General features: G+C 47.4%; 1 protein-coding gene across 1 annotated transcript in view; it reads left to right on the top strand.

Annotated features, from left to right (window-relative positions):
* Positions 1 to 15,362, top strand: part of DGLUCY (D-glutamate cyclase) — a 43,909-nt gene that overhangs the window by 15,599 nt on the left and 12,948 nt on the right. The window contains 4 exon segments of the mRNA XM_047079736.1: positions 2,851 to 2,884; positions 2,886 to 3,052; positions 9,343 to 9,603; positions 13,276 to 13,375. Of these exon segments, the coding sequence (XP_046935692.1) occupies positions 2,851 to 2,884; positions 2,886 to 3,052; positions 9,343 to 9,603; positions 13,276 to 13,375 (562 nt within the window).

Raw genomic sequence — 15,362 nt, 5'->3', positions numbered from 1 at the left:
CCCTTCCCAGGGCTGGGTCTCACCAGCAGCTCGTCTCTCAGCCCAAGGATGCTTTGATTAAAATATTTCTCACTGCAGAGGGCTCCCAGCCCATTGTGATAGAAAGACCAATATTTAGCTTGACTCTCTGAGACATTTTGAAGGTGGGTGGGGCTTGTGAAAACAAGAGGGAAGGCAAAAGCACAGCTAAACACACCATTCCACGTGGTGTTGGCAAGGTGCAGCGGGCCCCCCTCATCTTCAGTTCTGCCTCGGGAGGTTTGTTACCCACAGTCAACTGCAGTCAAGAAGCAGATGATCCTCCTTCCGACGAATCGTCAGAAGGTCAGTAGTGGCCTCCCACTCCATCACAATGCCTGCGGTCGCTCACCTCGCTTCATTCAGCTCTCACGCAGGCACGTTATCACTTCACAGGGTCACAAGAGGAAGGGTGCGTACAGTACCGGAAGGTATTTTTAGAAAGGGAGACCACATTCACATAACTTTTATTATAGTATATTGTTATAATTGCTCTATTATTAGCCTTCTTAATCCTACTGTGCCTAATTTATAAACTAAACTTTATCATAGGGATGTACATATAGGGAAAAACATAGTCTGTAGGGTTCGGTGCTATCCGCGGTTTCCTGTCCACGGGGGGTCTTGGAACAGATCTTCATCCGGCAGGACCTCCGTATTTGAAAGTGATGTATATACAGTCAGTTAATTTTTCCCCAAGTGTAGGATGCTATTACAACGAAGCGACACACGAGGGCGCCCTAACTAGCTCACAGTAAGGTAGGGATGTGATAAAACATTAACTATTGCAGTCTATTTCATAGATACTGGAAAATTCTAGCCAGGTCAGCCACGCTCACACTACAATCCATAGAATTTAGTGTTACTTTAATTGATTTTGAAATCATTCATATAAGTTTAGCTATCAGAATGGCCTCATGACACAGGAAGATTAATATGGTGATGAGATCTGTGGAATTCTATTATCTAACATTAAATGTATTAGGCACCTGCTATGTACCAGGCATGGACCCAGATCTTGGGAATAAAATGCTGCATGAGAAAAGATGCAGTTCTCAGGGAGTGTGTGGTCATTTCTGAGTGTGTGTGTGCTCATGTGTGTTCACACACCCACACACGTGCAGTAAATATTGTCTAGCACGGTGGCCTCACTCCTCTCTGCCACCAGCCACAGGGGACGCCCTGTTCTGCAGCAAACTCCAGCCCTTTAGCTCTGGCTGGAAATAGCCTTTCTGACTGTAAATGAGACCAAGTGACGTCATTGGCTTAGGGATGACCTTGAATATTTCTGACTTACAAAAGTCATGCTCAAACTTCAACATTTAAACTTCTCTCGGTGATAGCTACACACCTCACAGCTGGTGGGGAAAAACCCTGTGTCACCTTCTGAGCTGACTGTTCTGATGTGTACCTGGCATTAGAGTGATCAGTTTGAGATGCTGTCTAAAGTGATTACATTCATCAAAATCCTTAGTCCTTGCCTGTCTAAAAATTAAGTTAGAATGCTTTCTGCAGTTATCAGTAGGTTTTCCTTCTGAAGTGTTGACTAACTTTGGACTTTTGTTAAATCTGAAAAAAATGTGACTGTTTTCCATGAAATTCGAAACATTTGTGCGTTGAGACACTCGAATTCTGAGATAAGTAAACGATGGTCCCTCATCTCTGGGAGCACATAGCTGAGTAGGAGTGGAAGCACTCTAGGATAATGACAGTGAAGAAAGCAGAAGACATAAATGAAGGACAGGAGGTATTAAGCACCTAAATGAGCCAGGCACAAAAGCATAGGACGAGTAGGATACTGTGCCTGATTCAGTGAGGCAAACCATCACTTACTGAAGGTTTACTCCGAACCACTTTGAGAAAACACTTTTATGTGCATTTTCCAGTTCTGACAACAACCATCTGAAGCATTATCATTATGATATAGTTGAAGAAACGTGTTTAGAGAAGATAAAGTCTCATCTCCAACTCTGTTTGGCACTCTAAAGCCAGCTCTTTGTAACTATACTAGAGTGCCCGGGATTCACATTGCCCAGGATTTAGTGTGGGAGAGGTGTGTTGTTTTGTTTGTGTTTTGTTTTGAGGGAGGGAGTGTGCAAGAGAGAAGGTGTGAGTGGGACAGTGGCAGAGGGAGAGAGAGAGAATCTTTTTTAAAAAATATTTTAAGTTTATTTATTTATTTTGAGAGAGAGGATGCAAGCAGGGGAGGGGCAGAAAGAGAGAGACTCTTAAGTAGGCTCCACGATCAGCACGGAGTCCAAAGTGGGGCTCAATACCGCCACCCTGGGATCATAACCTGAGCTGAAATCAAGAGCCAGACACTCAATGGACTGAGCCTTTTTTTTTGGAAGGAGGGGGGGAGTTTTTTAAAGAACAAAGTTAGCGGAGTTTTTTAAAGAACAAAGTTAGCATATACCAAATCAAAATAAAAGTCCTATGGGAAAAATAGGAGGTATGTTCAGAGAGAGCTATTTATTAGCAAAGTACAGAAAGATGGCTTCATGCATTGTAAGAGTTCAGTAAGTACTTTCGGATACCCGTGGGATTAAATTGACGGAAATTCCTAGAGCCCTATCTGTAGCTATGGCTGTGCCTCCCTTCTCCCTTCTTCCATACCCAACTCATCTTCACTCTCCTAAAACTTGGAGGCACTTGTTTGAGTGGGACTTGATTTAGCCATAAGACAGTTTTTTCTGACTTGGTGCAAGAAGCCGTGAAGCACTGTTGGCAGAGTTGATGCATGGTGCCATCTTGCCCGTCCGACAGTGGGCTAGATGAGAATGAACTGAGTCTAATGAAGTGAGTGCATTCAGGCCCTCTTGTGTGTTTTAGAGACCCCGCTGGCTTTCACCAGTGCACTGGGTTGCAGTCATGACCAACCTGAAGAATACAGAGGCTCCACCCAGTTGTCTTACCCCTGAGGGAATTCCTGCAGTCCATCCCATTTCCCAAGATCCTTTGCACTACAGCATCGCATCGGCTTCAGCTGTTCAGAAGATTAGAGAACTAGAGACTATAATTGCCATAGACCCAGGTAAGAAACAAAGTGTTCACACCTTAATGACTTGCAGAAATTCATCATTGAAGTAATGGTCAGTGAAAAAGGCAGCATGCAAAGTACATGCATCTATAGTACGAATTTTTTATGAAAAGAAGAATGTATTCCTCTTTATTTAACTAGCACTATCAAAGAGAAGAAGTTGCTGTTTTACCAAGAAAGTAGGCATAGCCTTGGGGCACCTGGGTGGCTCAGTCGATTAAGCGTCCAACTTTGGCTGAGGTCATGATCTCATGATTCGTGAGTTCAAGCCCCACATCGGGCTCTGTGCTGACAGCTCGGACCCTGGAGCCTGCTTCAAATTCTGTATCTCCCTCTCTCTCTGACCCTACCCTGCTCTCTCTCTCTCTCTCTCTGTCTCAAAACTAAATAAATATTTTAAAAAATTTAGGGGCACCTGGGTGGCTCAGTCGGTTAAGCATCTGACTTTGGCTCAGATTGATCTCATCGTTTGTGAGTTCAAGCCCCATATCGGGCTCTGTGCTGACAGCTCAGAGCCTGGGACCTGCTTCAGATTCTGTCTCCCTCTCTCTCTGACCCTCTCCTGCTCACACTCTGTGTCTCTCTCTCTCTCAAAAATAAATAAACATTAAAAAATTAAAAAAAATTTTAAACAGATATTCAGAATCCAAACTCTTTTTTTTTCCAAACTCTTTAAAAAGTTACTTGAGAGTCATTAAGATACTTGTTTGAGTCGTCTTTCCCCTCCACCTCCACCTACATATACAAGGTTCAGCTGCCTAAATTCCCTCTTTGCCTCTACTGAGCATTCCCACAGTGTGATTTATTTTATTTTATTTTATTTTAGAGAGAGACAGAGCATGAACGGGGGAGGGTCAGAGAGAGGAAGACACAGAATCCGAAACAGGCTCCAGGCTCCGAGCTGTCAGCACAGAGCCTGACGCGGGGCTCTAACTCACGGACCGCGAGATCGTGACCTGAGCCGATGTCAGCCGCTCAACCGACTGAGCCACCCAGGTGCCCCAATTTTATTTTATTTTTTAACATTTATTTATTTTTGAGACAGAGAGAGACAGAGCATGAACCGGTGAGGGTCAGAGAGAGGGAGACACAGAATATGAAACAGGCTCCAGGCTCTGAGCTGTCAGCACAGAGCCCAACGCGGGGCTCAAACTCACGGACCGTGAGATCATGACCTGAGCCGAAGTCGGCCGCTTAACCGACTGAGCCACCCAGGCGCCCCCACAGTGTGATTTTTTAAAAATGTTTATACTGTGTATGAATCCCCCAAAAATGCACCAAAATTCTAATGTTGGTGATCTCTGGGTAGTTCGACTATGAATAATTTTGGGGGGTTTTATTTATGTTTTTTTCCCCAAAATTGTCAACACTAAAGATAAGAGGGACTTTGGAAGGTGAGCTTATTAATTGGGCACATTGCCAGCAGGACTCAGTTGGGACCGGGTAGGTACGAAAAGAGGGAGTATGGTTCCTAGGTAGTCAACTGGCACCATTTAAACAAGTCACCCCCGGGTTTCAGTGTCCCTAATCCCTTCTTTTTGTGCCATTGCCCTGAGGTTGGGTGCAGAATAGGCTGTGCTGGGCAACAGAGGTGAGGGCGGGGGGCTGGGTTGCCACTCGCAGATTCTGGTAGGGCAGGACCCTGCAAGAGACAGCCTCACAAGAGTTTGGAAGCAACATGTATATTGTATATTGAGTCTCAGAGAAAGGACATTCCTTCTATGGCTTGCGGCCTGCTGGCTTTCTAGACATGAGATCCACTAGGGGTCTTCTGGTTGCAAGGAGGAGGAGGTTGGCTGTAAGCCAGTCGAGGGGCTTTTCTCTTTCCCCTGCAGCACCATTTGGAAGAGCCAAATGTCTAATTTTTAAACATACGGCCAGCAGAGGGCGCTGATGTGCATGGAAAGTCCATCAATTTGCTGGCTAGTGCTCCCCAGAGAATTAAGGTGCAGCCTTCCCAGCTGCTCTCCCCGTATGTTAAAAGCTTTGACACATTTCAGGGCGCCTGGGTGGCTCAGTTGATTAAGCCATTAAGCGTGATCTCATGGTTTGTGGGTTTGAGCCCTACATCCAGCTCTGTGCTGACAGTGCGAATCCTGCTTGGGATTCTCTCTCCTCCTCTCTGCCCCTCCTCTGTGTTCTCTCTTTTTCTCTCACAATAAATAAACTTTCAAAAAAATTTAAAAGCTTTGACACATTTCATCTTATTGAATTCTTCCAGTGACCCTATGAGACGGCTATTATTAACTTTAACAGATGAGGAAACTGAGGCATATAAGGTTAAGAAACTTGCCCAAGTCCACATACCTAGCAGATGGTCGGGGAAGATATTGAATCCACGCTAACAGACTCCAAAGCCCACGATCAACAAATGTTGCATAAATTGGAATCTGAGTTTAAATCGTATATCATGGTCCCACTGGGCCAGTTAAAACAGTGCTCTGGTCTCTCCTGGCTCACACCCCATTTCTTCTGCACCTTCTCATGGGCTGTAATTCTAGACTTGGGAGCTCTTTGTACTTTGAATGTCTGGCGAAGGCATATAGTGGTCTCCCTGCTGGCCCATCTGATCCCTGTTTCCTAAGCAGACACCTGGATTGATGGTGGTGGGGCCCCTGTGGAGAGCAGAGGGGTAAGGTCAGCCTGGAGACATCGACCCTCCTGGCCAAAGTCCCAGCACCTAGACAGAGCTGATGACAGTAACATCGGTACAGAGAGCAGCAGCTGGGCAGAGTCATGGAGCAGCCAGCCAGGGTGCCTTTTTATGTTAAATAATATTGCGGCCAAGAATCAAATAGTTCCGGGACCAGCAACCAGCCTTAAAAATGTCTGATCTCAGGGTGCCTGGGTGGCTCAGTCAGTTGTGTCTGACTATTGATTTCGGCTCGGGTCATGGTCCCAGGGTTGTAGGATTGAGTCCAATGTTGGACTTCTCGTGGAGCATGGAGCCTACTTAAGATTCTCTCACTCTCTCCCTCTGCCCCTCTCCCCCGCTCATGCTCTCTCTTTCTCTCTAAAATTAAAAAAAAAAAAAAAGTCTTCTCTCTCCCCTGGGTTTGGGATCAAAGGTCTACAGTAGCAAAATTTCCTTCAAAACCACAGGGCATAGCTTTTTGATTTTTTGTATGTCTGTTAGGTTGTTCGTTCATTCATTCATTCATTCATTGGTTCTGCAAAGAGTATGGTTTCTTTTACATATAAACCCACAGTAATTTTGAGATCTATACCTATCACAGGTGCACCTTTAAGGACATATGCATATACGGAGTTGAATGCTTATGGCTATATATATATAGAGAGAGAGAGAGAGAGAGAGCACCTCTTACATAGTTGATCTCCTGGATGGATTTTTTTTTTTAATTTCCGCAATACTTTCTCCCTCACAAACATTCTTATCCAGGCTATATCTCTTCCACTCAGCACAAGGGTCATAAGGGAAGATGAATTATTAACTCTGCCATTAGCTCAGATAAAAAAGTAAGTAGGAAGCAAATTTACTGTAGACCCAGCACACCCTAACTTACTAAGAATGACCTAGGAGGCCATCCACAAAGCCCCCCTTCGGTGCTTAGTCAGACTGTGTCAAGGTTTGAAGCATGAGGGTTGGGGGAAAGGCAGATTCATGACTGTCCGGATGTGCCAATACGGTCTATTAAGGAACATCTTTAATCCCCAAGAACAATAGATGCTTTTGATTCCTACTATATTACATAAGCAGATACAAGATTAATGGTGGTATACTGAGCATTACTCACTATTAGAGCCACTCAGTCATTTTTGAGACGACGTTGGCTTGCATTTGAGGTGCCTGGAGAATATGAAGGAACACAGGGTTCATAGCGATGATGCTTCTCTCATAATAAAATCATCGCAAATGATGAAATCATACACTGCTCTAAATTTGACAAAGTTCTCTCTCTCCTCCTCTCACTTTTGTTATCACATCCTATGAAATAGGTTACATTCCAATTTCTTTCTTCGAAAATGTTCTTCTTTCCTTCCACCAACAGCAGTTCATACTCGTTGGAGAAGCATCAGAAAATAATGAATGTAAACAGGCAGTAAAGATGACCAGAATCGGGGCACCTGGGTGGCTCAGTCGGTTTGTGAGATCGAGCCCCCCGACTCAGGCTCCGTGCTGACAGTGCAGAGCCTGCTTGGGGTTCTCTCTCTCCCTCTCTCTCTCTGCCCCTTCTCTGCTCTCTCTCTCTCTCTCAAAAGAAATAAATAAACATTAAAAAAATTACCAAAATCTCATCCCAATTAACCATTATCAGCCGTTCAATATTTGCCCTTAAAGTCTTTTACTTCAGTCTTAAACCTGTAAGACTGAAGAAATATATATAGAGAAAGAATATATATATATATATAGAAAGAATATATATATAGAAAGAATATATATAGAAAGAATATATATATATTCTTTCTATATATGTAAACAAATTGTAAATATATTTTTCCTTTTATATTGCAAACATCCTTCCATGTCATTAGCTTTCTACAACATCCTTTCTAATGTTTTCCTAGAATTCCATTTGAGGAATGTGCCACCATTTATATTATTATCCTGTCACTTGGCACCACAAACAAGGCTGTGATGAACGCCTTCTGACTATGTGTGTGGACCCCCCCACAATCACTTTATGAGGGTAAATTCCTACACATGAATTGCTGGTACCACTAGAATATGCCAATCTAAGGTCAAAGCGCCCTCCAGACAAATGTTCAGTTGGCGCTCCTACCGGAGGTATGTGAAGGGCCCTTTCCCTGCACCCTCCTCCACCTGGACCCCCCCCCCCCATGCTCCACTAGGAAACTGAGGTCCAGAGCAATCCAGGGATGAGGCCAAGGTCACACAGCTACCATGTTCCGACACCTGGGCTTGAATGTAAGTTTCCGGATTCTAAGTCTGGAACTGTCCCCCCACAACAGAAAGCCCAACCCTGTGTCCCTTCATGTTCTCCAGGCAGCTCAAGGCCGAGCTGACCTCCTCTGGCTGCGTCCCTCAGCCCACCTCTCGTTTCAGCCACAGCTTGTGGGGGAAGTTCTGAGCCACATCCTGCCTTCACGGGGCGCAGATATGATCTGGGGTGCCCTGAATACGGACAGGGTCATGATGAAATGTGACAGGCCCTGGGAGGCTGTGCCGCCCAGTTGGGACCAGGTTGACAGTCACCAGTAGGCATCACAGCAGATGCCGCTGGCGCCCCACCTGTCTCCCCTGCCCCCAGGGGTTCACCTGCTGCTGCAGTGGGGGGTTCCCAATGGGACAGCTTCCCCACTTAGGCTCACATCTCTCTGTCCTCCGCCCGAGCATGTCCTTGTACCTCCAGACCCAGCACAGCAGGCACAGCCCCGGGTGATGGGGAGTCTATGTCCTGATGGGTAACCTGCACCCAGCAGGGGACAGGGGCAGGTGCCTCAATGCCCAGTCTCCCTGTTCTCAGGCAGGACAGTCCTGAGGTGTGTACCCCACAGTTTCCTAGAGCATCTCCAGCGGGATCAGGCCCCAGCTGCCTTTGGGGTTCATTTGCTCACTCACGCATTCTTTAGCGGCTTTTCTCCCTTTTTTCACACTTCTTCCATCTTCAGACTTCATGTTCCTGGGCTCACTTCCCACTAAAATCCCTGCCCCCAAGTCCGTGTCTCAGGGCCTTCTTCTGGTGACTCCCCGACGAGGGCAGCCCCATTGCCTCTCCTCCTTTGACGTTCTTATACGAGTTAGGATTTGCTAAGACCACAATAATAAATTGACCCCAAGATGCTTTCCTCAAATACAGTACAAGCGTGTGGCTCTCACGCAACTACCCAGAGCAGCCTTCCCAGGTGAGTGTTCACGTTCAGCAGGAAGGGGGACCTGCCCCCACCAGAAGCTCTGCCATCACACCCCGTGACCCCCAGCAGGCGCTGGTTGTCGCACCCCAGCACCCGAGAAGGGGGGTAGGCAAGGAGGTGTGTGGCAGGCCCAGAGGGGGTGCACATGACTTCCATTCACATTCCCTTTGACCCTCTCCGAATGCTGCAGAGAGAACCCAGTCCTGTGCCCTCCCCCTCCCCCACCCCCACTAACTGGAATTGCTGCTGGGCAGAGGTTGACCAGCTACCCTTTGTGAGAGGGGACAGAGGAGAAGGCATTCCAGGGAACGACCAGCCGTCTCTACCACACCCCTCAAATCCACGTGAGAAACAAAAGGAAATCAAAAACCAAACCGCTGTTTGTATAAGTTTCGACTCGAAACACAATGACGTTTTATGATTTTTTTTTTTTTTCCAAATAATTTTAGGCCACCGGAGGATCGGGCACCTGCTCTGTAAAGGTGAGCTGCTGAGGGCCTCCCTGTCACTGTCCCACGCCCGCTCGGTGCTCGTCACCGCCGGCTTCCCCACTCACTTCAACCATGAGCCCCCAGAAGAGATAGACGGCCCATCAGGAGCCATTGCTCTGGCCGCCTGCCTACAGGCCTTGGAGAAGGAGGTCTCCGTGATCGTTGACCTGAGAGCTTCGGGTTTGTTCAAGAAACTTGTTGAAGATGCCGTTGAGCAAGGTGAGCAGCGAGATGAGGGCAGTCCATTTCCCCAAGGGGACCTCCTCGGGCAGAGGGTGGGGGTCAGCGTGTGTGGAACTCCTGCCCAGCACCCAGCACAGGGCTGTGCACTGGGCAGGGGCATTTGTCGTAAAGCTCAGAACAACTCTCTGGTCTAAGCAGCATTATATCCGCGTTTTATGGATGAAGAGGCTGAGCCTCTGAGAAGTCCAGGTGATTTCCCCGGATGGGAATGGTGAGCTGGGGTTTGAACCCCGGTCCTTCAGGCTCCAGGTCCCAAGGTCCCACTGTGCACCTGCTCCCCTCCCTATAAGAGCCCTGGTGACCTGCAGAGGACTCAGCAACCCTGGCCAGCCCTGGACCCCCGCCCCCCAGTCAGAGGCGGGATAGTCAAGAACAGAGTGGCCGAAGGGCTCAGGTGGCAGAGTCCCTCCCGGGGCCGCATGGGTGGGGATGCCCCATGCTGCACAGGTTCCCAGAGCACCCAGGTGGCACGAGAGCTGCAAACAGCGCTGGGGTGAGGCTGTGCTGCTGACGTCTGTGCACCACGATCGGCCTGGGGGGCACTGTGAGCAAGTCTCTTCACCTGTCCTCCCTTCCACAGGTGGTGTTTGGGCATCAGCTGGGAGCCTGGTGCTCTACCCTGCTTCCCATTGCCTACCTCTCTGTGTTCTTTAGAGACACATTTTTTCCCTTTAGCCTCTAAAAAGGGCTTCAATGAAGCTCTTCGTGAAGATGAAAAAATTCTGGAGAGGGATGGTGGGGTGCTCGTCAAACAACGTTGCGAATGTATTCGATGCCGGGCAAATGCACACGTAGAAATGGCTAAGAGAGTAAACTTTACATTATGTATTTTACCAAAATCACAACGTTTTAAAAGTTTTTAAAAGAGTGCAGGTTGGAGCCTCGGGGTGAGAAATCTATTAGCCACACAAATGGAGAAGTCGAGTAGGCAGATCTACGAGTCAAGGTCAGGAGAGCAGTCTGGGCTGGAAAGATAAATCGGAGAGCAGTTGGCATATTGATGGTCTTTTAAGTCCAGACACAGGGTGAGATCACCAAGGGAATACGAGACGGAGAGAAGGGCCCAGGATTGCCCCCTTGGGACGCTCCCCAGGGAGAGGCTGAGGAGAAGAGGGGGAGCCAGCAGGGAGATGGAGAAGGGAGTAGCTGCCCTGAGGACAGAGGAAAACTTACCGACTGTGTTGTCAACACGGAGAAGGGACGGGCCGCGGTGGCAGCCACCGCCAACAGGCTGGCAGTCTTTTTTCCATCTGACAGCCGGGTCCGGTATTTTTAGCCGCGCGCGTTCCCAGAAGCAGGTCTGCTCTCTGCTCACCTGCTCGCTGGCTCCAACTCCGGCGGCACAAGAGCTCAGAACTGGGGCTCGCTCAGCCGGGCGGGTTAGCAGGTGGAATCTACTGTGTTAGGTTGTGCAGAAATTTCATTACATGTGGACGAAGAAAGCAAAAGAGATTTGGCCCTTTTGATGAAAACTATTTCGGTTCTTTTTATAACCAAAGGCTGCACATGTTTAAAGAAGAAAGAGCTTAGTCATTTCTTCCCTGTCTGGAGCATAAATGGACCAAACTGATAAATTGGTTCTTCGTAGCTCAGGTGCAAGTTCTCATCTTGCCCTGACATTCCTTTGCAGGGGCTCTTTCTGTGTGCCCCCCTCTTGGAGGTATGTTATGTGCCCCGCCCTGTTTGGCCCCTGGTACCCCTTCTTACGGGAATCCTGTATCCTTGATCCAACGTCAAGAAAGTAAGAAACCACCAGCCTTAACTTAGCACCTACTATGCACCAGCCTCCGCCAGCTCAGTGCTTGGCACATATCCTATCACTGCATCCACAGCACTCCTGGGGGAAGGAAGCATGATTAACCCCATTTGCAGAGGAGGAAACTACAACTAAGGGAATTTCTGTGACTTGTCCAAGATCACACAGCTAGGAACGTAGCTTCCCACCCAGGGGTGTTTTAGTCAGTCTTCGTGCCGGGCCACCAGGCTGCTCCTCACAGCACAGAAAGGGGCTGGATCTTTCAGCCTGCTGTGACCACCCCCCGCACCCCCCTCCCTGCCCATTCCCTGGCCTGCCCCATGTAGAATGTGCTCAGTGAGTTTCCCTTAGTGGACTGACTGCCCTCCTCCTGTCTTTCCCCCTTAGACATGGGGTGGGGCTGGAGAGAGAGGTTGGAGGGAGGCCCTTTAGGGTCTCTGACAATGATTCTGGCCCCTCCACCCACTGTGGCAGTTCCCAAAGGGCTTGGGGCAACAACACGGTGAAGCTGGGCCATCCCGAATCCACATTTGTTATATAAGCACATGGTCGTAACATAGACCTTACCTGGGCTGGGTTTATGTGAGGGGTGTGAGGGGCTGATGACGGAGATTATGACACCCCCTCTGGTCCACAGAGCAGTCTGGGGGGTCCTGCAGAACCAGTGGGATCATGAGCGCCGGGTCCGATCCCTGTCGCAGGCCCTCTGTTAGGCGTCTCAAGCTCTGCGGGGAGACCTCATCCTGGGCCAGTGAAGGCGCATGGGTTCCACCCCAAACTGCTGTGAGGTCTTAGTTAAAGAAAATCAAGTCAATTTTATTTTTATTTATTTATTTTTTTAAGAAAGATTGAACTAGTTTCAATCTATCCCAAGAAGGAGACTATTTTTTTTTTTTTAATGTTTACTTATTTTTTGAGATTCAGAGAGAGACAGAGCTCGAGCCGGGGAGAAGCAGAGAAAGAAAGAGACACAGAATCTGATGCAGGCTCTAGGCTCTGAGCTGTCAGCACAGAGCCTGAAGCGGGGCTAGAACTCACGAAACCATGAGATCACGACCAGAGCAGAAACCAAGGGTCAGATGCTTAACCGACTGAGCCACCAGCTGCCCCAAGTCAGTTTATTTTAATTTGGAATTTGTGTGTGCTTCCCATGTATTCTACAATAATATGTATTATTATTGTAATTAGAAAAGGTGCCTTTTTTGAGAGTCAAACTCACTTTTGGAAATCACTTTACTATCAGTAGCTAACTCCAGGCCCAGACTCTGGGACCTCTCTTCTGTTGTTCTCGAACTTCCCCAAGGGTGTGCAGGGAGGGGAGGATGGGGACCAGATGAGAACTTAGGGTGGAAACTGAGGTCGTGACACTGACCTCCATGTTCAGCTTTGCCTAAGTTATTTGGCATCTCTGAGCCTCAGTTTCCCTCTTCTGTAAAATGGGATTCATAATGGTTCTTATCACATAGAATTGTTGTGCCAGTTAAATGAAAGCATGCATGTCACATACTTAGTGGAGAGCTGCCTCCCTGTCACCTGGGCACCTAAATATGTCCTCAGCGCTCACAAGGACAGTGAGCCAGAATAGGTAGGCCTCCGATCACATGGTGTTATGGACATCTACATGCAGCCTATTTGCTAGCCCACAATATTGGTGCCACTAGCCCAGTTCCACTCAGGGTCACACACTCCACCAGCCCTGGGGTTTACTCACGACTAAAAGGAAGCAAGTGTTTTTGCATCCAGGTCTTGGCTTTCCTAGCAAAGTATTCTACAGGTAGGTGCTGCTCACCCATGATGATGATCCTCTCCAAAGGAGCTTTTGAAAAGCCAACGTGAATTTCCAAAATGCAGCACTAGGGCTGATGCGTCCACCCTCTGCCTTTACTCTCAAGGGGTCCTGAAGACACAGATCCCCATATTAACTCTCCAAGGTGAATCAGCGGGAGCTGCTCAGGCATTTCTCTGCAAAGATGGGGACCCCAAGTCACCCAGGTATGTATGTCACCTCCCAGTGTGAGTGGTGGTGGTGGAAAAGCCCACACGCTATTAACTTTGACAACTCCAGAGAGGACAGAACCTCGGGGTTCTGATGGGCCAGACTGGAGGGTCTCAAGCTGTACTGGGGGCTTCGCAGAGGGTCTCTGGGAGTGGCAGGTCCCTGAGAGATGGCATGTCTTCTCCATAGAGGGAGACCATAGGACAATTATAAAAAACAAAACCTTAACAGTTTCTCAAACTGGGTCATGACCCATCAGAGGGCAGTGAATCATTCCAGTGGGGGTAACCAGCACCTTTGGAAGGTGAAATAGAAATAGAAATACCATTGTATGTTTTAAGTCATCATGTTAAGTACTGTCATGAAACTTTATGCAAGTGTGTGTGCCTTTTTAATGTTTATTTTTGAGAGACAGAGACAGAGTGTGAGTGGGGGAGGGGCAGAGAGAGAGGGAGACACAGAATCCGAAGCAGGTTCCAGGCTCTGAACTGTCAGCATAGAGCACGATGCAGGTCTCGAACTCACAAACTGTGAGATCATGACCTGAGCCAAAATCAGACACTTAACTGACTGAGCCACCCAGGTGCCCCCAAGTATGTGTATTTTTTTTTACTGTGTGTTATGATCAAACATTTTGAAAAATATTTTTATAGTAGGTAGGGATGAATTTCAGATCTTATAATTTTTTATACCGTGTTCTGCAAACGTTTTTGACAAAAGTAATACATAATACATTTTGCGTTGCAAAACAGTACACACGCATGCACACACAACTAGAACAGAAGATTCAAAAAACAGTAGTTTCTGACATTTTCTATTCCAGTCTGTTCTATTCTGTTCTTCGGTGTTCTATTTTACTTTTCTGGAAATGCTGATGTGGCCGAATTTATTTCACAACCCACTAATGAGTGTCCCATTAGAACTTAAAACACTGACTTAATAGGCCTGGAGGGCATAGCTTTACTGCACGTCACAGCAGAATTTGGTGATCATAATGACAACCCTGAGTCACCAATGAAAAGTTCAATCATGGAGCTGATATGCTATTTAAAGCTGCAAGAACATGTATGGTTCATATTAGAGATGTTTCTATTCTGCAAACAGTTGGCATATAAACAAAGCTCCGGATCTCCGGGGAGAAGCTGGAACATTCTCTTGTGTGAGATCCCCGATGGCAATTAACACAGGTGCTGTTCCGTTTGCTGAATGGAGAGAGGTGGAGAGAGGGTTCTGCTCTCTTTGGAGAAGATGCATTAACTCTTTCCAGGGAACAGGCTTCCCAGGAGTGGATTACTTCCCACTGTAGCTAAATGGACCCTGCAGGCCTAGAAAAAAAAAAAATCAATCCACCTTCATGAGGTATATAACTGAATTCTCCTGGGGGGAAGATCCAGAAGTGGTGTTCTCCCTGCAGAACAGAGAATGTATTGGAGGTCTTGTAAACAGCTTTTTCAACGACATTGATACAGATCTAGAGGAAATTCAGGGTCAAAGCTCTTTCCTCCTGGGGCGCCTGGGCGGCTCAGTCAGTTAAGCGTCCAACCCTTGGTTTCGACTCAAGTCATGACGTCACGGTTCGTGGGTTTGAGCCCTGCATCAGGATCCGCACTGACAGCGCAGAGACCTCTTGGGATTCTCTGTCTCCCTCTCTCTCTCTCTGCCCTTTCCTGCTCACTCTCTCTGCCTCTCTCTCAAAATAAATAAATAAACTTAAAAAAAAAAAAAAAAGCTCCTTCCTTTTGTTGATTCTGCTTCTCAGTGGTTGCCTTTTTCTGCCGTGGACATGTAGCCTCAGGATTACATTCCAAAACCTACCCGGTGGCCTATTCATCCAGGCATATATGATGTCACCACATTATGCACAACCAGAGGGCACAGACCAGGCATAAAGATTTTGTTTTTTAAAAACATGTACAGGGGCACCTGGGTGGCTCAGTCGGTTAAGCGTCCGACTTCAGCTCAGGTCATGATCTCACAGACTGT

This window comes from Lynx rufus, unplaced genomic scaffold (assembly GCF_022079265.1).
Source record: "Lynx rufus isolate CCGP_SWC_20201006 ecotype Redwood Valley unplaced genomic scaffold, mLynRuf1.p SCAF_17, whole genome shotgun sequence".
Lineage (NCBI taxonomy): Eukaryota > Metazoa > Chordata > Mammalia > Carnivora > Felidae > Lynx > Lynx rufus.
This window is presented reverse-complemented; position numbering and strand designations above follow the sequence as displayed.